The following is a 23,653-nucleotide window of genomic DNA, read 5'->3' as shown; positions in this document are numbered from 1 at the left end:
TAATTAATATCAATAATGAAATAGTAATCCGTTTGATATTGCATCAGGGTTGAGCTTTCTTTCTGCTAAGCGATACTTGATAAATCACTAAACATATATGAACTATAATTGACATAGTAGTCTACAGTGTATCCCATTGGTAGAATAATTTATGATACAATATAATATATCTTTCATTGTTCATTCCTAGTCTACCTGTGTTTGTAATTACCATAAAATATATATAATTAAGTAAATTAAATTTCTTTACACAGGGATGATCAAGCATGTAAGCATGTAACAGCTTTGTTGTTTGGCTTATGGTCACTTACCGACCGACACCAGGATCGACAGTAATGTCCTCATACTTCACTAATTTGCGCCAAATTATCAATAACCATGCCAGCACCGCGCTCACACTGTAAACGATGTACAATTATGATGGCTGACAATTCTGGTCCGGACCAAAAATTCAATAGCCAACGATTACGTCGTTAGCAATAAACACCAGATCAGGTCATGTTTGTACACGAGTTACACATCGCATCATCAAACACGCTAGCATTGGTAGAATAAAAGTGCAACAGTAGGACAGGGAAACTGTGGGTTTTTTTCGAGAGTACAAGGTATTTATTTCACATTAACGAGCAAATACTTTGACCAAAAATTTTATCTTAAGTATATCGTCTATTTGTACAGGACTACAACATTCTTGCTTCAAAGGATGCATCATGTAGCTCATTGAAATCATTTCACATGAAACAACAGAAGGATCTTTTAACAATATTTGTCTGGTCATGTAAACTAGCTCATTTAAGCACATATTCAACGATGTCATATCATAACACTCATTATAGTTTCATAGAACCTTTTATAGTGGTAATACTTGCTGATAAATATTGTAATTTGTAATACAATGGAACGTTTGGCGAAATCTGTCCTAGTAAGGTGATTATTGATGACTGAGCCATTTGCATCCTCTGGGCAGGAGTTTTTAATTCTCATGTAAATGATGGGTTATCAAGGGGTAAACACTATCTGTTACATCCTAGGGAGATTTGTACCATTCAATTATCACCGGTCTGAATATCAAAATCGCGGTTTTCGCTGAACACGATCACATTCCGTGGCTGCGAGAACAATCAATTCCCTCCATCATCGAGTCTCAGTGAAAACACCGAGTGGAAATATAGCTTTTTATAATAGTACAGGATGATGACAGTTATAGACTAAGGTGGTTACAAGTTTTATGTGTGCAAGAAATTTTATTTTGGAATTTCACCGAAATATTGATTCACTATACATGGTAGGCTACGAGGAAACTATGAATATTTTTTTCAAATACAAAACTCGGTAAATCTGTGTATTTATGTATGCTTGATTATTGATATTAATGCACTTGATTAGTCTAGGGTTGTTAAAAGTCCGTTTGTGTGCAAGAAATTTGATTTGGAATTTCACCGAAATGTTGATTCACTACACTAGGTATACTACGAGGAAAGTATGAGTTATTTTTTTTAAGTACAAAACTCGGTAAATCTGTGTATTTATGTAAGCTTGATTATTGATATTAATGTACTTGATTAGACTAGGGTGGTTACAAGTCTATATGTGATCAAGAAATTAGATTTTGGAATTTCACCGAAATGTTGATTCACTGTGTATGGTAGTCTATGAGAGAACTATGAACAACATTTTTCCAAATATATATCTAACAATTTCTGTGCATTTCAAGTGACCCTCCCCCATTTTCCCTAGCCCACCTCCTGTAATTAATGCTCCTTGACAAAAATTCAGAGCTACTCCATGGCCTTTCAACAGTGTGAAAACGGAAAAAAATCAGATGCGTATTGCACTCCATTTATCGGCAATCGCTTCAGGTTAAATATTTGTCACGAATCGACTGGCTGTGAACATGATCGACGCAAACAAACAATCAAAATGGCTATTATGTTGCGAGGAATGTCAAGATGTACTGATTGCTAGCTAATGTTCTGAACTATACGCGAACTTTTGGTAAAACGAAATGCAGCACGGCTCTGAAATAGACATATTCCAATAGGATTTTCTCGGGCAGTACCGGATACTCAATCGATGATACGATCACTGCCTGACTTCCTTTGATCCGTCGAAGTCGACAGGGCCGGGGTAAAGCTTACGCGTGCTTCCGCTGACATAGCGTGCGTAATTTTCATAATTTGTTACGACTATAAAATCCTGTGCCTACGCAAAGAAGAATGACTTGGTTGGACCTTTTCTGGCTGATACCTCTGTCCGCTATGTTTGCCGCGACCAGCTTGGGTAAACATCATTGACCGTATGATAAACTTGAATAATCGTGATGGGCACTTTCGTGACATATGCAAGTAGGGGTCAAATTGTCGTACAGGAAACACATTTTGAAACATATGCGTTCTCCAGCGAAAAGAAACGGAACGTTTTTTCAGTTAACTTTTGACTCAAGTTTGGTGTCTCTATATTCACAGACATCATATGCAAGATTCAATGACAGTGAAAGCGTGAAACATGACACAATTCTGGGATTCTGGGATCAAGCATGGCACCACCGATCAAAAGCGTGGCTTTTGTACATTTGCATAGATATACGATAACCGGCTTTTATAGCGGAAGTTCCTGTTTAAGTGCGAAATATTGTCACTTGAGATGAATTAATATCAAAGTGACATCAATGCAGTTTCAGTTCATGGCATTTCCTTGTTATTATGTCAAATTTGTGCCATTGAAATTGTAAAGTTCAGCGACTACAAGCATTAACCAAAGCTTCTGTAAGCTTATAGATAGATAATGTAAATTGCCTTTTTAGAAGTATCATAGGTCTTGACGGCTTCCTGCGTGAAGACACGACTTCGGGAACACTTTTGACAGACGAAGAGAGCTTAGTTTTGGTTTTACGTAGAACAATCACGACTTCTTGCTTTTACTGGACGAGTAGCCATCGATCCTATACACAGATGAAAACCAACTAATATTCGACAATGATAGGATTTCGATATTTTTCATCGTGAATTCCGAATAAAAAACTCAGCCATAAACTAAAAATTGTTGAATTCGCTATGATTCACACCTTGAGTAGAATGTGCAAAGTTAATAAAACGTTATTAGGTCGACGACGAGTAAAGAAGCGATTGGTTGTTAAGTCTCCCTGTCGATATTAACAATTATACACGAAATTCTAAATGTTGGTTATGATTCCAAAAGAGACGGAAAGCATGACAATTAAGATTGCCAATCCGGCTTGAGTCTTCACGCTTTCAGAAACTGAAATATAAATAACATGAAAGTAGATTAGTGATATTTTCAAATGTTAAAGTTTCGAATGAACTGTTGGTAGAACAAACGAGATGTCACATTTTTATAATATCTTTCCAATGTTTAATATGTTTTCATTAATGGGCTTACATCCCAATTTACAGTGTACCAGTATTACTGATCTTAATGAAATTTAGTTTTCAAGCAAATGCAGAATATTACAAATGGCCAGAGAAAACACTTTTTTTAATTTCGTGTATTTTCCGACATTTCAAAAAGGTTTTTAAGGCACTATTGCAGAATATTTCCGCAGATTGTTGACAATTTATATTGAGTATTTATAAAATGCATCCATGCTGTTTACCATTAGAGCAACAATAAAGAAAGATAAGATGAATTACCAAAATGGAGCAAAGGTCTTTTGATACGCTAGTTTCTGGTCAGTATTTATTCTCCTATTTTTAAGATTTTATCAGCCGAGTCAAATATCGATGTCCCTGGTCTCCTATTATTTATTCTCCTATTTTTAAGATTTTATCAGCCGAGTCAAATATCGATGTCCCTGGAATGACCTAACCGCAGACAAGAGCATTGGTATGGGATTACATTTATCGGTATCTTAACGGCTTAGTATATAGTCTGCAATGATAATTTGTCCTTTTTCAAAAATGGAAAATTTGTGATTTGCGGGGCTACAATTCGCCTGACATTACATCATGTTTTCAAGAAATTATCCCTCCCCGAAATTTTAAACACTATGATATCTAATAAAAGACGCAAATAATATCCAGACATACTCTTGTAGAACTCTTCCGCTGACCAGGTGAAGTGACCACATGTTCTGAAATTCTTCGGCGGCTTCTTCATCTCGCTCTCGTCACCTTCTTTGATCATCAGGGCCATTCCTTCAACTTGGTGTATTTCGATGTGACAGTGTACGAACCACCAGCCTAATAAACAAACATGTAATGGCGAGGATTAGAACATCATGCAAGGTTGTGTTTGATTGCGCAAACTGAAACTTTCCAAAGCCAGAATTCGATGCTGATCGCCACTCAACATAAAAACACATGCTGTCGTATACGAGGACAAGGAATTTTTTACCTGCTCTTATAAAGTCACTATTGCAATGTTCGGCTTCAGCGAATTTGTCAGTGGAAGCATATGGTAATATGACTTTCTTCACAGCAAATATATTTAGAGGACCAGTAGCTGTATTTCTGATCAAATTTTTGTGCTACTCCCAAAAGCACATCGAAACGCCTACTTTAAGCTTATCAATACATAATTATTCGTGTAAAATACACTATATTGTCTACATTTGTATTCTATTCAGCACCAGAATTAACTTGTCAACAAGAAGAAGATATGCAGTCTACAAAGGTCGAATCATCAAGTTAGACGTTGTGTATGTAAACATGGTCTATGCAGAAAAACAAGAAACTGCTGTTTGCATTCAGTGAAACAATCATCAAAGGTTACAGTTACTGTCCCCTTCAAAGGTGGAAAATGTAAAGTTTACAAAGCATTGTGTCCCATTGTGATGACCGAACTTTGTAACAGTTGGGTATCGTACAAGCGAACTTAAATCAGAACGCGTTCCGAACAGAAATTACAAATTGTAGCGTAGGGAAAGTCTCATCTGCCATCAAACGGCCTTGCATAATTTCAGTGAACAATCTTTGTTTACAGTTGAAAATGGTAACTGTTGTATAAAACAAGAATAAATGTTGAATTCTTTAAAAAATACTATGTGACTTATGATTGCCTGTTCTAAGCTGTTGAATTTACATGAACATACCCGGATTATCTGCTACATATCTGATGACAACATATCCACCAACGGGTACTATGACTGTATCTTTCATTGGAGGGTTTACAAGATTCAAACCAGGGATATTGTCTCCTCCCCAGCTGGTATCACGCCATTTACCAGAGTTACAACGTTCATCCTCTCCACAGTCGATATCTTGGTTGTCGCCAGCGTACAACCCGTTAGCATAATATTGGGCGTAACCGGTCTTTAAGACGTAAAAGTGATGGCCATGGAGATGTACAGGGTGTGGCGTGCCTCTTATTCCTTCGCCTGAGAAAGACACAAATGTACACGGATTTGTCATGAAAAGTAACAGATAAAAGATAACAACTCTTCGTGACAGTTGTATCTTCATGGACTTCTTCAGAAGAAATGAGTCTCGTATTCTGCAGAATTTGATCCCTGTTTTTATGGTAATTATCCATTATGACGTTGCTATCAATTTGCATTATCGATAAAAAGGACAGTGACAAAAAAAGAGAACCCACCGTAGGACTAATGGTGACATTCTCCTGCAGGTTTACATACCTGGGTATTGTACCATGTTGTAGAGAACGATCTGAACCACTTTGCCAGTCTTGATTTCAATAAAATGAGAACAACTACAGTGTCGTTTTGCACACTCAGTCTCGTTACACATCGTCATGTAGTCCTCATATTTTCCACCAGGAAGTGTCTTTCGAAAGAATGGAAATAAAATTACCGTTAACATGATTTGTACAACGAAGAGATTGCCTTTCATTGATATAACGTCTTACAAATAAAACGCAATTGCAAATACTCGATAGAATTGCACGACGTTAGTTATAGTTTTTTACTGTCGGTACATACCAAGCAATCTGTGTTTGAAGTAGAAATATTAACATCACATTGCAAGGTATTTTTGTGCTCTTTATCAAGGTGGTATAAGTCTGCATAATGACATGCTAATAAACTTTCCATGAAACGAGTTTTTGTATAAAGCCAGTCAGGACCAAAGGTAGCGAGACATCGTGATATGTTGGTTAAAAAGCCTCTTGACAAGTAAGTCGGGTCGGAAGGCAGGGTTCCCATGCACTCCATGGATGTATTTTTAACCTACATTTTTGTAATCCTTAGGGTCTATAGTTAATGAATTTTGATGTTCCCAAAATCAAATATTGTCCCCCTGGGTTCATTTGGCGCCATCTTGGCCACCATCTTGGCCGCCATCTTGGATTTCAACAATTGGGTAGGGGTCACATATTTACCGCTCGACGGAAACAGAAACAATAAAATACTACAAACGTTATATTTTCAAAAAGGCCCTATTTATGGCCTTTTCATTGATATATAACTAAATGGGGATAAAGTAATGTTCGAACGTCGATTAGACTTTATATCGGCCATTGACCGTAAATCGTAAAATTTGCTAAATTTCAAACCCAATAATTAAGTTCCCGTTCCTCCAAACAATTTTTCATAAGGTATTTATATAATTTTTGGAAGAACTTACTGCAATAAACAAGAAAAAACAAATTAAAAGTATGTGTCTTGAGATTTAGTGGGTGCATGAGCTTGTTTTCCTAATACGTGGTATGCCACATATCCGTGTGTAATATAAGGGGTAGGGGTAATGTTTCCCTTTCTGTTTCGAATCATGAATAATGAAACCATAAAAATGTAAATTTTTTGAAAGTGCTTAATCAGGCCTTTCTAAACATATATAGTTTTATGGGGAACAGTAGCATATTTCAAAGTTACAAAGCTTAAACCTTTCAGTTTGTGTCGATTTTAAGTGAATTTTTAAAACAAAATTATACTATATGGGAACCATGAATTATGAAACCATATAAATGTTATACTGATTGAAAGCTCTGAAAAGGGCCTTTCTAAACATGTATAGTTTTTATGGTAGAAAGTCTTATATTTCAATGTTACCAAGCTTAAACCTTTCAGTTAGTGTCAATTTTAAGTGAGTTTTTTAAACAAAATTATAACATTAGGGGTAGGGGTAATGTTTCCCTCTCTGCCTCGATTCATGACTCATGAAACCATACAAATGTTATTTTGGTTGAAAGATCGGAAGAGAGCCTTTCTAAGCATGTATAGCTTTATCGGGAAAATTGCCTATTTGAAAGTTACAAAGCTTAAACCTTTCAGTTTGTGTCAATTTTAAGTGATTTTTAAACAAATGCACAAAAAATTTAGTCCGTAGGCCAGGTATCGAAATTATCCCGTCTAAGGCATTTTACCCACTATGATTTTCTGTTAGCTAGTATTCTCAGCTGTCATAATCTGCTTATTTGCCATTTAACTGATGCTGGGTAAGAGTGTAACGACTTGTTTTGTAGGGGGCTTTCACGCCCTCACTAGTAAAATAGGAATGGGTTAGGGGTAACATATTTACCGCTAGTCGGAAAGAAAAACAACAAAGTACCATAAACAATACATTTTTAGAAAGCCCAGATAATGCCCTTACCATTGGTATATAACTTAATGGGGATAAATCAATATTCAAACATCGATTAGATTTTATATCGGCCATAAAATGTAAATTGTAAAATTTGCTTAATTTCAAACCCAATAATTAAGTTCCTGTTCCTCCAAACAATTTTTACAAGGTATTTATACATTATTTTAAAGAACTTAATGCAATAAATAAGAAAAAACATTAAAAGTGTGTATCTTAAGATTTATGGGTGCGTCGATTGTTTTCCTAATATGTGGTATGCCGTATACCCCTCTATAATATACATTTAAGGGATAGGGGTATGGGTCATGTTTCCTCTCCTACCAAACGCAGCAAATAAGGAAGCCACATAAATATCATATCTCTGACACATTAAGGCAGTTGTTATTCTAACAAGATATGGCTTGATGTGGTAAACTAAAAATTCCAATTTGCCTAGGGTCTTACCTGAAGTGCAAATTTACAGTCTTTGAATGAAACGTAGTGTTTCTACCATGCCTTTCCCTTCTCTCCCGATGGTGGCGCTCTCTTCAAAAGTACTTATTTGCATGCCTGTGAGCATGCGCAGTGTTCATCTATCCAGTCCTCCGCCATATTGCCCCTCATTCTACTTGGACGAGCCAGTAAAGAAACCACTGTAAGCAGTGCTGTGACATGGTAGCTTTTGACCACTGAGTTGGGCTGAGTGGGTGGGAATAAGGTAGAAACACTACGTTTCATTCAAAGACTGTAAATTTGCACTTCAGGTAAGACCCTAGGCAAATTGGAAGTCTTTTTCATTCCACTCCGTGTTTCTACCATGCCAATTGCCAAGCTGGACGCAGTGGTAAAGCACAAAGGCACCACCTAAAAAACAATGGACTATAGCCAGTATAATGTTGTCCACTCACCCAGTCAGTTTCTCGTTCCTTGGGAAGCCTGCAATACCAATTTGCCAACTTCAGATGAGTCAACATGTCTTTGGTAAAATTTGCAGAAAGTAGAGTCATTTGCCCAGTCTCCTAACTGGAGTACTTGTTGAAGTGTGGCTCCCTGGAACAAAGCTGCTGATGTTGCTGCACCACGAACACTGTGAGCTTTAAATACTCTGGTGTCTATTCCTGCCATGGTTAGTACTGTCTTCACCCACCTTGCGATTGTCTGTGATGACACCGGGTGATGAGGTGGTCTGTATGACAGTAACAGCTGAGCTGGTCTCTTGAGTCCCCTGGCAACTGCCCTGTCTCTAAGTGGCATGGTGCGTTCAAATATAGTGTCTGACATAATTACGGACATCCACTTTCCTATTGCTTGGAAAACTTGGACATTTAATGGTTCTGTTGGGCTTGTTTGGCGATGAAGTCTTCGTCAATTCTGGTATAACAAAGTATATAGAATTCATAGAGATATGGCAATACTCAATGTTGAGTTCTTTGATGGCTTGCCCTCTATCTGAAGAGGTCAGTGCTATAAGCATGACAGTCTTGAAAGTAAGCATCTTCATGTTCAAAGTTCTTGCCGGATGAAGTGTTTCCAGAAATCTTATAGCCTTTGATACCTCCCAAGTTGTAACATATGGAAAATGCCTCGAAAGAAAAGCTTGATCTTGGGATGAGCTCCTATAGGCTGACCATCAATTTGGCAAATGTGCTGATGAAATTGCAGACCTGTATCCATTCACTGTACTATAAGCTAGGTTGTGTAGGGTTGAAAGCTCTGAGAGAAATTCTGTGACCTCTGTTACAGGTGCTGAAAGTGGATTAATTTTCCTTCGTAGACACCAGCTACAATAGGTCTTCCATTTTCTGTCATACTGAACTGATGTCTGCTGTCTTGTGGCTCTGAGAAGTATCTTGGTAACTTTCTCTGAAAAGCCCTTGCCTCTATAGTGTCGCTGGAGAGTATCCAGGCAGCTAACGGATGAATGTTGAAATGAACTGGTCTGTTGGTGTGAGGATTGGTGACTAGTTGTTCCTGATGTGGCAGTAAGAATGCTTGCTGAACCGACATTTGTAATAGTCTGGTGTACCATGGTCGATTTGCCCACACTGGTGCTATGAACAGTACTACTGCTCTGTCTTGTGTTATCTTGTGTAAACATCGTCCTATCAGTGGAAGTGGTGGAAATAGGTATGGTCTCTCTGTAGCCCAATGGATTGTGAAAGCATCCTGGCCCACTGCTTGTGGATCGGGCTTCCATGCAACATATTTGAGAAGTTGTCTGGTGACACGGCTGGCGAACAGGTCTATTGTCGGTGTGAAAGTCACTTGACACAACTGTCTGAATACTACTGGATTCAGCATATAGTCGTGTGGGTTTTCTGGCTGTCTTGATAGTGCATCTGCCATCCGGTTCTGAAGTCCTGGAATGTGTTCTGCCTGCAGAGTTATGCTGCATTGGAGACACCATTCCCAAATTTGTAGTGCTGTTGTACATAGTTTCTTTGAATGGGTTCCCCCTTGGGTTGATATACGCCACTGCTGTTGTATTGTCTATCTGTACTACCACATGTATATTGGTCTTGTCTTGCAGAAAGGACTGAACAGCAAATATTACTATCAACAACTCCAGTTAGTTGATGTGGCGTGTCCTTTCCTCTGCTGACCAGTGGCCTAGCACTGTTTTGTTGTCGCATAGTGCTCCCCAGCCCTGAAGTGAGGCATCTGTCTGTATTGTAACAGTTGGTACTGGTTGATGGATAGGTCTGCCATTGTGGTTGGGTAATCAGGTCTCTGAATTGCTGTAATGGGTGGCAGCTGCAAATCATTGCCCCTCTTGCATCCTCTACTAGTCCCAGAAAGTGTGCTACTTCTCGTAGTGTTACAGTTTCTCTTGCATGTAGTTTGCTTGCAGTTGTCTGGATTTTCATTACTTTGCTTTGTGGTTGAGAGACTTCCATTTTCACTGTGTTGTACACTTTGCCTAGATGTGTAAGTTGTCTGGTTGGCACTATGCAAGACTTGCTTACATTTGGTATGAAGCCCAACCTGCATAAAACATCCCATACCAGGTTGTGATTGGTCTGAGTTGATGCTATGCTGTGTCCAATGTTGATAAGATCGTCTAGGTAACTGCTGCAAGTTATTCCAATCTTTCTTACATGTGAAAGAATCACTCTTAAGAGCTTGGTAAATACTCTTGGTGAGGATGTCAGTCCGAAAGGTAGACATGTATACTGGTAGACCTGTCCCTGCCAAATGAAGCACAGTAAATGGCGGTGATCAGGACAAATAGGAATCATTAGATAAGCATCAGTGAGTTCAATCGAGGTCATGTAATCTCCTGGAGACAACAACTGTTGAATGTCAGAGTGTCCTTCCATACGGAAATGAGTTTTCTTGATGAATTTATTGAGTTCTCGTAAATCAATGATGACCCTCCAGCCACCAATCTTTTTAGGGATAGTGAATATCCTAGATATGAACTGGTTATCAGCTGGTGGCACCGCTTCTATGGCTTTCTTGCTCAGTAAGGTGTCTATTTCTTGTTGAATAACTGTCTGTTCTTCTGATGATTTAGTTGCTGTAACTGGTTGAACGTTTTGTATAGGTGTGCTGGTCAACTGAAGTTTATAACCAATAATAACTTTCAAAATGAAATTATTGGAAGTGATTTTCTTCCATTCTTCGACAAAATATCGTAGTCTTCCTGCATGTGGTATATCTATCTGGTTGCTGAGACTTCTATTTAGTATTAGGTCTGGATTTATATTTCCTCTTACCAGCCTGATACTGTTGTTGATCATTTCTCTGGGAGTACTGAATGTCTTTGTAGGTATAACTAGCCTGTTGCTCATTTCTTCGCTTGTCACGAAAGGACTGGTTAAAGCGATCTTGCTTATTGTAGGCTGACCTAGACTTGTAGGACTGAGAGACAGACTTCATAGCATTGACGGACTTCTTAGAATCTGTAATGGCTTTGATAAAATCTCCACCAAAGAAGCCCTCATTGGTAGGCTTTCGGTCATTCAAGACCCCTCTGATTTCTGGTTTGAAGAATTGCTTAAGTCTTGCCTGTCTACTTCAGCCATCATATTACTGCCAGTAACTATCAAGTGACAGGCATCTGACAGTGCTGCCTTTAATTCAGTTTTCACTTTGGTAAACTTATCTGCAGAGTTATCTTTGTTACATACCAACTCCAAAGCCTTGACAATGGGCAGCAGTGCTGAGTGCAAAGTGGTATGAGTCTTGTACAACTCTTTGTCATATGTTCTCAGATTTGGTGCAGATGAGTTCAGGTATGCCCTGAGTGAGGAGGGTACTTTCTGAACTTGAAATGGCTTCTGACTTTCTTCAGGTACCAGATAATTCTGTAGTAATGCCTTCAGCTGCCCGGCCGACATACTTTTGTCAATACGCCGTGCAAGCCATACAACTGATTTGTCAGCTACCGGCCATGTGACCGAACCCTTGACAAGGTCAGGAACATCATCAAAATCGACGTCTAACATAGCTGAATCACGTTGACTTGAGCTAGCCTGTTCTTGGACTGACTCTGGAAAGTCCGAAAACGAACTGGCTGAATCTGACTCACTTTCGCTGTACGTAACTCTTCTCATTTTGTATGCTGCGTAGTCTTGCCCGTCATCCTCGGAGCGTCGCTTACGTTACAGAGGCGACCCACTCCTCTCTTCCGGGTGTTGCGAACTTCTTTGCAGCATAAGTTGGTTCTGCTGAACTAGCTGGGTAAGTAGCGAAGCTAAAGAAGCAGTATCGTCTTGTATCGATGGACCCTGTTGCTCTTGCTGCGATGGTGTGACCTGCGACGGTTCAAAGTGACTCTCGTCAATTCCGTCACGCATATTACTTGGACATGTGCTCGCCCCTGGAGTATCAATGATATCCAATGCGGGACTAGCGTCACTATGCTTCTTGGCTTCATGTCCTGCCGACACCCCAGTCGAACCCTCCATGCCAATGCTGGCACTTACAGAGGGACGACTACTTCTCTTGCTCCGCTTGTCTCATTTCTCCGACATCTTGGTGACCACCAATACAGTAGCGTACGTGTAGCAGATACGGCTCGGAAAAGTAGAATTAGGGGCAATATGGCGGAGGACTGGATAGATGAACACTGCGCATGCTCACAGGCATGCAAATAAGTACTTTTGAAGAGAGCGCCACCATCGGGAGAGAAGGGAAAGGCATGGTAGAAACACGGAGTGGAATGAAAAAGACTTATTCAGTGACAGTGCCTTAACTCAAAGTTTGTGTTACTTTATTGATATCTACTTGTTGTTATGAACATGAAAAAAATCTTCAAGGCATTAAATACCACTAAAAAAGTTAAAATGATGGTAAATAAAAGAGGTTTTACTCATTTCAATAACTCAAACAAGGGAAAGAAAGTTAACAGCTATATAACAGCTTGGATTTCATCAAAATCGCTTAAATTGATATAACTTTTGGATGAGGCATCACAGTATGCGTATGTTTTCGGGAAATTTTGGCATACGGCATCAACATGAAAGTACTTTTTAAAGATGTAAACAAGTTGAAAATGCATAATTTTAAAAACATATGTCAAAAATTATATATTTCACACCAACTAACCCTAAATTAGATTTCATAGTCTTCATGCTAAGTTGATATGATAGCAGCAATAATTAATCTCTTTTCTTTAATTGTATCGCAAATGATATGTAAGCAATAAAGCACCATTTGAAAGGGATACCAATCGGTTTTAAACACTTTCACTGCGTAATTAATTTTTATACGTGCATTCCTGTGCGTAGTTTTCTATGGAAATACGGCCTTATAAATATTGATTTACATGCATAAGCTGTATCTTTGTAATTATAAGAGTATTCGGGACAATTTTTTCAGTGAGTATTGCAATATGACAGAGCATCATAAAAATGAACAAAAGGTCATGTGACACACCTAGAAGGTCACGTGATCACGGCGGCCATATTGGATTTTACACAAAAAATTCAAAAAATGTTGCATTTTTTGTTATTTCAATATATAAATGTATTTTTTTCAGTGCAACAATTTAAAATTACTAACTTACTAATTAAATCAAATTCAGTAGAAGGAACACATACTCTAAAGATAATCCACGTAAATGAGGTTAATACGCATATTTATTGCAAGTTCATTTTCAAACACCATGTATCCTCTTACATTCAAACGAGAGCTTTATTATATATAAGCTTATAAACTGGTAGATAGTCCAATGTGTAGTTGTCATTGATGAATTGATATCGTACAACATCCACAGGATACACCATCAACGTTTGTGATGTCGTTCACAGACCTTTTGTCCCACTTTTCTCTCAGCATGCTCAGCTGGCCTACCTTCCTGTCTTGCTTGCAATGTCTGTCTTTGCTCAACTGGTTTGCGAACATATTCAAGTTCGGTATTAAAGTTGTAATTTGAAATTTGACTTCCGCTATCTCCGTCGAGTTCAGTTTCACGATCACTGACAATTCCACTGTAACCAGTCCGGGTTATGTCCATAGAGAGGATATTACGATTGACCAATCAGTGAATCTGCCGCCGCAACGTCATGAATAATTAACCATGCAAACCTTGGCTTGTACATTGCAACGAGTTTGGAACTTTTCGGCTTGATTTCGCCTTTTATTTTCAGCACTCGGTAGTTTTTAGATGTAGACGTTACGCACAATATTCAGTACGGTCGAGATGGTGACCGACACAAGTGCTTACTACATTGAAAATTACTTATTTGGATGGATTTCCGGGCCGGGTACGGCTCCTAGAAATCAGCATTTGACCCTTGTAAATCTACAGTAAGTTATTTGTCGCCAAACATCGCCTATTTTTGGTCAAATTTCAATTTAACCTCGCCATCTGCAGTATGGAGAAGGTTTCAAGCTTTGCAAAGATGGGTCAACTGTTTTAGTCGGCCATCGGAGCACGATGGAGCACGATTTTTTCGATCACCATGCATTGCCCGGTACGATTGACCCTTCGCTCAGAAAAACGCGCGCTGGATCAATCGCCGAGAAGTAAACCAAAAGCTGGAAAAGAGAACGAAAAACGTCCAATAACTCTTTGTCGAATATGGTCAAGGGTAAAGAAACTCAGAAAACTATTCCTGAAGAAATCTTACAATTTTTAACACGGTAGAACGTCGCCAATCGACTAGAGCTAAGATACTTCCGGGTAGCCAACAGTCTCACTGGATCAGTGGATCTGTCAGGTCATATCGCGATCTGGCACAAAGTGAACCTACGTAACCTTTGACCCTTGTTACATATACAGTACGTGATTGGTTCTTGCCTTAATTTCATTACAAATACGGTACGCCATTGGCTCTTCCCTACTATCCTCTATATGGACATAACCCGGACTGATCACTGTCTAGAAAAACATGCTAAAGGGCTTAGTCGGTGTTAAACTGTGCCCGCGTCGCCATTTTTAAATATCTCCTAACAGAAAAACAACAACTGATCACATGATCCTTACAAATTACGGCGGAAAAATGAGCGAGTATGGCGGCATTTGTTTACAAATTTTGCGCGCATGCTCATTTAGGTTTGACCTCTACCTCGTACGCTTAGCTAGGCTTGAGGAAATAGTCAACAAACATGATGTAGATCAGATAAAGCCAACGTATATCGAACGCATATAAACGCATACGTTCTTGGCGCGTTTACGCGCCTCCCGCAGTCTGGCCGTTGGCGCAGAATGCGCCCTCCCGCGATGAAAGTGATACCAATCGGTTTTAATCGGTAAACAACATATACGCACGAGCTCAACGCTTGTGTATAAGGAGTGAAATGGTCAAAACTAAGTGGTATACATAACCTTGCTTTATGACATACCTCGATGTGAGTGCAAATCAGTGCATTGATATGTATAGGAACATCCGGGAGGTTAGTGGGCCGGTGAATGATGTATTGACTGGTTTCCATGGTAACCTGGTCCAGTGAAGCCCTTCGACGTTTTCGACGTCAAAGTAGACACATAACACTAGATGTAAAATATCAATGTGCGCACTGCTATTTTGACTTTCGTTAAAATCTGTTTGATGCTGGTCAATTGTGGCAAAATTTTTTTGAAAATGCCCGGCATGTAACTAAATGCCATATAGCATTAAATGTGAAGAGGTATGTAATAAAAATATTATTGCCTGAATACGTGGGTTTATGTGCCTTCGCAGCAGGAGACAGTCTGCCCTCTTGGCGTCGGGCAAATTGTCACCTGCTGTCACCTACAAAAGGCATGTATTCAGGCAATAATATATAATATTATGTCAGTATATTTAAACTTGTGATGAAAATGAAAACAGTGTGAAAGAAACCACCTATGGAGATAGGAGTGGCCAACTGTACAGTATATCATAAATATATGTACAGTCACGTGACCGTCCGGGCGAATCAGAGCTCACTATTATTAGTATTGTTTTTAATTCCACATGGCAACACGAGAGAATCTTTTATCGCTCAAAACCAATCACCATTAATCCACAATATAGCTTCTCCATACTAAGATAGATGGATCGGTATCACTTGTGTCACACTCCTTACCAGAAAACAAGAGATCATAACCAATTTGTCGAAATTATTTTACAACGCAGAACACTATAACTCCCAATGAGGATTACATTTTCGACTGTGTACTAAAATTCAATAGCAAAATAATTCTGGAACTAAAACCCGAAAAGCTAAATGTCACAGAACACATTCAAATTAAGCAACTAAATAGTAAACAGAAGGCGAACAAACACTCCATACACCAGGCAATAAGGAGGCGAGACAAACCTAAGAAAATGACTAAAAGGCTTATATTCCCATTGACACCTCAATGTTTAAAAAACTTTAGAAGTGAATCTATCATTAGTTTCTCATCATAGATGACATTTCACCAATGTTAGACCATGACTTCTTTGAAGCATAGACCCTAAAAACGGACGTTTTAGGGTCCATTTTTGAAGACACCATTCCACCAGAATGACCGAATCAGAGAGACCTTATTGATCTAACTTTCGAGATAGATCAGCCACCAGCAGCTGGGAAAAAAAGAAGTCAACATAATCATCAGAGCCAAGCGAGCTAGACAAAACGGCTTTACACATTATACTCCACACAGAGGGCATTCTTACACAATTCACAAAAAGCGTTCAAAAGCTTCGTTAAAGGTATTTTGCGCGATCCCAGGGACTGGACGTGGCTGGTCACGACGCGAATGCAAAATCAGTTATGCTGAATCAAGGTGTAATCAAGAAATAGCTCATTTATAGATTGAGAAAATCCTAATCCCGACAGTAATGGTGGAATACAAACGCTATATAAAGTTGAGAAAATTTGCCATTTCTTTTATTTGTATGTTGTACATTCCATGTTGTACAGTACTGCCTGTACTATACATGAACAGTTTATTCATTGGGCACGTATTCTCTGCTGTTTTTCCATAGTTAGGTCCCCGCAGTCCGAGATAAGTCTTTCTATAGTGTTAACTATTTTCTTCGATTACTGTAATCTACTCCAATAAATTCCCACCTAAAGCCGCAATTTTTAATCCCAGTTTTTCGCATTAGTGGAGTTCTCCTCCCAGTCAAATACCTGGCCAGTACGATGTTTGATTTCTATAACATTAATTACACAAATGATCTCAACCTTTTGTCACCTTTTGCTAATCCTGCAAACAGAGTTTACACAAGCGTTTGATTGACGGTCGGTTCAAAACGCAAACGGTCATTGATTCCCCACCCCACTCGATTTTTTCTAAACAATTGTCTTTCAGTTGCGTTAGAATTTGAATATAACCACAGATTTCGATCGGCAGAAGCTTCGTGCTGACCGCTTGGCAGTCTGTGTGCGTTTTTTGCGGCCGGAAAAAACTAATAAGTGGCATCTTTTGGAGCGTGTGCCCGCGTACTGCCTGTTTGGTGTCCACTGACACAACGAACGCCGCCACAGCTTCACGCCCTTCTAAAGGGAGGCTACGCGGAGTCTACCTTTTACGATCTAACATTTGAGATATTTGAGAACAACATGTTTGCAATTTTCAGGTTTTTCATAAATAACACATTGGAGAAAGTCATACTAAATGTTTTGTCCAATTGAAAGTCAAATTTTCACTGAAACAAGTAGAGGTGGTCATCTGTAAGCCAAACGAAAATTAATATTAGCAAAGATGGACATTAATTGAGCCTTTCCCATTTCAGATCCCAGTTACTCATACAACGGGGTATAAGCGAGATATGGTACCTCCATGACAGCAAAGAGTATCGAATGTGTTGAAACCCAAGTGGCCCCTATTCAATACAACGTAGCCTACAGGTACACCTTAAAGGCATACTTACCAGGCCAAAATACTGAGTGTTGAATTCCTTCAAAAGTGGCAACACCTGGAAAGACACCATGGCAATCAATTTTTCACCCTGATCTCTAACTATTTACCTCTACACCCAATAAAGCACCGGGACACAAGACAGTTGTACATTACAAAAATTAAGAGAGAGATCGAAGACACTTACTACACAGAACGCAGGATGGACGACTGCAAAGACGATTCTTCCAATAGGCAACCCAAAACACAAACATTCACAGCAACGACCATAGGTCGGGTTTTCCCTTATACTACGGTACAAAACCAAAATCAAAGGGCCTTTCAAAGGCCACTGCACTTCCCTTAAATAGCACTACCGTAACAAAATGGCAAAACATGACCACACACAAAATTGTGTTAAAAACTCAGAAACAGAAGGCGTAATAAAACTAAAAAAGCAAAAATAACTGCACAAAATGATAAACAAAAGATCTCAAACACAATATTACAACATATCAAACATAAACGAAACACAGTGACCAACAAAAAACATGGATTTACTAGAATCTTTCTTCACACAAATCAAACAATTATAGAAATGAACGCTCTTTGCAAAGGCTTGAAAATAATTCCAACACCAAAAGGTCCAAACAGAATCAATCTCCTACAAGACACAAATAAATTCATACTGAGAATGAGACTCCGATACATAATACGACGAAAAAACTCAGAAAAATAAATTCAAACATAAGTCCACACGGACTCAACAAACAACACAGGAAGCACAAGACACAAAAATTACCTAGAAGCTACGGTTATCTCCAGTTAGCATTTTCTTCCTCAACGCAAGGCAAACCATAAGTCTATTACAGAGAGGTATGTGACATACTACATATTAAGAAAACATGCTCATGCAGCTTCTAAATCCCAAGATATACACTTTAAACATTGTTTTTTTCTTCCTATTGCATTAAGTTCTTTAAAACAATATATAAAGACCTTGTAAAATTGTTTGGAGGAACAGGAACTTAAAGGGACAAAGTTGCGGTTTGATATGAGATACTAGCTACTTATATTGTTTGACATGTTCAAACTGAACGAATGGGTGACCATGCATATATTCGACCCCGGTTTTAAACACCTTACATGAAACCATCGTGAGAAAGAATTAATGGTCATGACCATTTATCGCTGCGTTTGGTAGGAGAGGAAACATGACCCATACCCCTATCCCTTAAATGTATATTATAGAGGGGTATACGGCACACCACATATTAGGAAAACAATCGACGCACCCCATAAATCTTAAGATACACACTTTTAATGTTTTTTTCTTATTTATTGCATTAAGTTCTTTAAAATAATGTATAAATACCTTGTAAAAATTGTTTGGAGGAACAGGAACTTAATTATTTAATTGTTGGGTTTCAAATAAGCAAATTTTACAATTTACATTTATGGCCGATATAAAATCTAATCGATGTTTGAATATTGATTTATCCCCATTAAGTTATATACCAATGGTAAGGGCATTATCTGGGCTTTCTAAAAATATTGTTCATGGTACTTTGTTGTTTTTCTTCCCGACTAGTGGTAAATATGTTACCCCTCACCCATTCCTCTTTTACTAGTGAGGGCGTGAAAGCCCCCTACAAAACAAGTCGTTACACTCTTACCCAGCATCAGTTAAATGGCAAATAAGTAGATTATGACAGCTGAGAATACTAGCTAACAGAAATCATAGTGAGTAAAATGCCTTAGACGGGATGATTTATATACCTGGCTAATGGACTAAATTGTTTGTGCATATTGTTTAAAAATCACTTAAAATTGACACAAACTGAAAGGTTAAGCTTTGTAGCATTAAAATATAAAACTTTCTCCCATAAAACTACATGTTTACAAAGGCCCTTTCCAGAGCTTTCAATCAGTATAACATTTGTATGGTTTCATAATTCATGGTTCGAGGCAGAAAGGGAAACATTACCCCTGCCCCATATAGTATAATTTTGTTTTTAAAAAATCACTTAAAATCGACACAAACTGAAAGATTTAAGCTTTGTAACTTTGAAATATGCTACTGTTCCCCATAAAGAAAGGCCTGATTAAGCACTTTCAAAAAATTTACATTTTTATGGTTTCATTATTCATGATTCGAAACAGGAAGGGAAACATTACCCCTACCCCTTATATTACACACGGATATGTGGCATACCACGTATTAGGAAAACAAGCTCATGCACCCACTAAATCTCAAGACACATACTTTTAATTTGCTTTTTCCTGTTTATTGCAGTAAGTTCTTCCAAAAATTATATAAATACCTTATGAAAAATTATTTGGAGGAACGGGAACTTAATTATTGCGTTTGAATTTAGCAAATTTTACGATTTACGGTCAATGGCCGATATAAAGTCTAATCGACGTTCGAACATTAATTTATCCCCATTTAGTTATATATCAATGAAAAGGCCATAAATAGGGCCTTTTAAAAATATAACGTTTGTAGTATTTTATTGTTTCTGTTTCCGTCGAGCAGTAAATATGTGACCCCTACCTCATTGTTGAAATCCAAGATGGCGGCCAAGATGGTGGCCAAGATGGCGCCAAATGAACCCAGGGGGACAATATTTGATTTTGGGAACATCAAAATTCATTAACTATAGACCCTAAGGATTACAAAAATGTAGGTTAAAAAATACATCCATGGAGTGCATGGGAACCCTACCTTCCGACTAGACTAAGTGCTTGGCGAGGCGATTCGACGAAAACAAAAATTATCGCAGTACATCGTCGAATCAGAAATAGAAACAAAGAAATGTGATTACAGCGCGCACCATGGGTGGCGTTGATGGTGGGATGAAACGTCTGCCGTTGACAGAAGACCGTCTGGAAATGGTCCCCGCAAAGTGAAAGTTAATGAAGATTTCTTCGGCATTACTGTCGTCGACGTTCGGGATCGCTGGAGGCGGGGGTTGACTAGCTGCTGCTTGAAGATTTGCGATTGGTATACAGTCTATATATTTGTTCGGTGGAAAGTACCTGGGAAAGATTAAACAAGTACAAATCAAGTGGAGGAAAGAGGCTGCAATACATAAAGGGACAGAGTCAACTCAGATGTGCCATGCCAACGATGACAATTGAATTCTGTGCAGCTCTCTATGATAACATGACTCTGGGTGGCCTACACATCATTGGCGGAATTTTCCTCGTTTACAAAAGCTAAACATTAAACATTGAGTGTATTACCGTCGATAGATGTAAAACAACTGGGATTGTGTCCGGCGTTTTCCTGTGATAGTAATTTCGATCCTTGCAATGCCAATTTAATCACTTTATGTTATGTACAGGATTATAATATCATCTTCAAACAAATCCCAAAGATTTCAAGCCAGTTCTATATTAGTAAACGGTATACATGTAGTATAACTGTTTCTTAAGCAAGGTCCTTAATGTGTAACGATAAGTTTCTTGTCGCAGAATATCCCCTTGTGTGTCATAATGATTAATGATGTCCATGAATGTATATTATTTTACTAGAACTTGTCGGATGTTTTCTTTTTCTTTAACATTATTAGCTATGTGCTCAATTTTTTCATATCCTTAGGTTAATTATTAACCCTTGTTCCGTTGTGCACATGAAGAAGAATGTCGCACTCTTGCGTGTCTGTCTTTTTCTGTATTTGGAGATGTTTCTCGGTAAAGGTGCAGAATGGCTACAGTGCATATCAGAAAGAAGTAAATGTACACATAGTTCCTAATTATCATTCAACATTGGTAATATTTTAGTTCATTTTCAATGATGTCTCTTTAACTTGTCCTTTATTCCAGAGCAATTTCGTACTCATAAGGACAATTGTATCTAACTTGTATCAATTGCAGAGAAAATGGTGGTTCTATTCTTCATTTTCATTGCATAATGTTTTCTTGTAAATGTGTTTCTATTGCCTTGCAATTAACTGCTTCCATACTGTATGGAATAGCATAAAGTTTGTTTTAATTTTTGAAGTTCAAGTCCGGCGTGGTCATTAAAAATTCTATGCTGAATTTCATCACGATAATAATCAACTGTGAATGCGTTATTTTGGAGATCATTTAAAGGGACATTATTTGTATCTTTTGACTTTTTTTCATTTTTTTCGATGACTGAAATCCCTGGTCAAATCAATAGGAGACCTAAATTGTGACTATGGACGGCTTCAAGGATATGTAAAACCACCTTCTTGCTGTTTACGGCAAGGTTCAATGTTGGTAAGGGCGTCCGCGCGATTTGAACCAACCGCCATTATTGAACCCAAGCACATCACCAATATTACTACGCATACGTCAACCATCAAAGTACAGCTGGAACATGAACGGCCTGTGACCTACACACCAACTTCAGCACAATGGATATCGAGAAGCACACGCGCATAAACAAATGCACGTCTCACAATCTACTGTCAAATAGTGAAACTAAGCTGGGCATTTGCTTGTAAGTTTGATTTTAGTATCGATGACAAGGACTGTGAAACAAATAAAACCATAGACGCAATTGGGTCAATGGTAAAACTAAAACGATGTCAGATTGCTGTGGTTATAGTGAAACAGGTACAGAGTAATGCATTTTCTGTTGGCAAATCTTCGTCAACTTTCAAGATTTTTAGGGCATTTTCTTGCCATTACGTTGGTTCGTTTTACAAACATGACATGATCACTTGTTGAACTTGGAAACATCGCACTCGGACTGAACAGTGCACGGTGTAGCATCGGTGACATCGTGACACCGCGCCAGGCGAGTGCTGTCATTGATGTACTGCTCGAGAGTGGAGTCACCTCTCGACACACAAGATCTGTTTGAATGTTGTTATTCTCTGAGCATTGTGTAATTATTTGCATCAGTTGAATCGCATTTCGAACCGACAGTGAGTACATCGCAATGACAGTTGCCGAGACCCTATACGTCGCTTACGGCCTCTGTGTCTCCGACCCACTCCCAAAAGTGGGCTTTGCGTAAGAATTGAAGCGCAGCTGAGCACATCGTGTATCTAAGCCGTGTGTACAGGTCTGTGTGTTCCCGGCGTTATACGGCCTCCACGCCGTATAACGCCGGGAACACACAGACCTGTACGCAGGGCTAATCGTGTACCCAGCCGAGGTGGGTGTGCTCAAAAACGAAACTCAATGCAAGCTTGGGATTAAAAATGGGTTGTTTTTGGTGGAGAAACTGCACGCCGCAACCGAGGTGCTGCCAGCGATTTTGCACAGCCCTGCCACGCAGACGGTGACATGATGTACGTGTCAGTCGTCAAAGTACATTGCTTCAATTTCGCGATCACCTCGACAATAACATGACTGTCTACTGAAGTTTATCCCTTCATTTTACTCTGTTTTCACATTTCTATGCCCACAGGCTTTGGGCAAGTCTACATATGCATATGGAGGAACAAACGGGACGAAAAAAATCCGCCACTATAGGCCTTGTCGTCGACTTCTTGCAGCTTGTAGGCATTTGAAATGCCCATTATAATATGTGCTCTCTAGCAGCAAAGAATAGTGTATCTAAGAGCAGGATTGGCCGTCAAGATCTCCATGAAAAACTGACCGTCAAAATGTAACTGAGCAAACAGCATAGGGAATCCCGAAACTGCAATACTGCGCTTTCGACTTTCACTTCGCGTGGTTTATTTTTTTTACAAGCGGTTGCTTACAGCGGCCCAGATAGCAGTTAGCAGTGTGGTCTGATCGCAGGTACTAGGTCACCTTGCCAACTCTGAGGTTAAAAGTAGCCCACCATTAACCCCTGACCCAAGGTTTTTCTATACAGTGTACGCAAACGGGATGGAAGTTGTCTATGGTCGACCGTTTTTTAGACACCTTTCAGTAAGTCGAACAACATTATCAACTGCTCGTTTGCAACAATATAAGGTCAAAAGATACAAATAATGTCGGA

At 38.9% G+C, this 23,653-nt stretch overlaps 1 protein-coding gene across 1 annotated transcript in view; it reads right to left on the bottom strand.

The window, feature by feature from the left end:
* Positions 1-590: 590 nt before the first annotated feature.
* Positions 591-23,653, bottom strand: part of LOC139115489 (uncharacterized) — a 51,611-nt gene continuing 28,548 nt past the window's right edge. The window contains exons 9-13 of the mRNA XM_070677626.1: positions 20,559-20,763; positions 5,594-5,741; positions 5,051-5,335; positions 4,047-4,199; positions 591-3,258 (exon numbers count right to left, since the gene is read on the bottom strand). Of these exons, the coding sequence (XP_070533727.1) occupies positions 3,173-3,258; positions 4,047-4,199; positions 5,051-5,335; positions 5,594-5,741; positions 20,559-20,763 (877 nt within the window). The 3' untranslated portion in view covers positions 591-3,172. The remainder of the gene's footprint in view (positions 3,259-4,046; positions 4,200-5,050; positions 5,336-5,593; positions 5,742-20,558; positions 20,764-23,653) is intronic.

This window comes from Ptychodera flava, chromosome 17, assembly GCF_041260155.1.
Source record: "Ptychodera flava strain L36383 chromosome 17, AS_Pfla_20210202, whole genome shotgun sequence".
In the NCBI taxonomy this organism is placed as follows: Eukaryota; Metazoa; Hemichordata; class Enteropneusta; family Ptychoderidae; genus Ptychodera; species Ptychodera flava.
The sequence above is the reverse complement of the archived record's forward strand: the minus strand, read 5'-3'. Positions and strand labels throughout refer to the sequence as shown.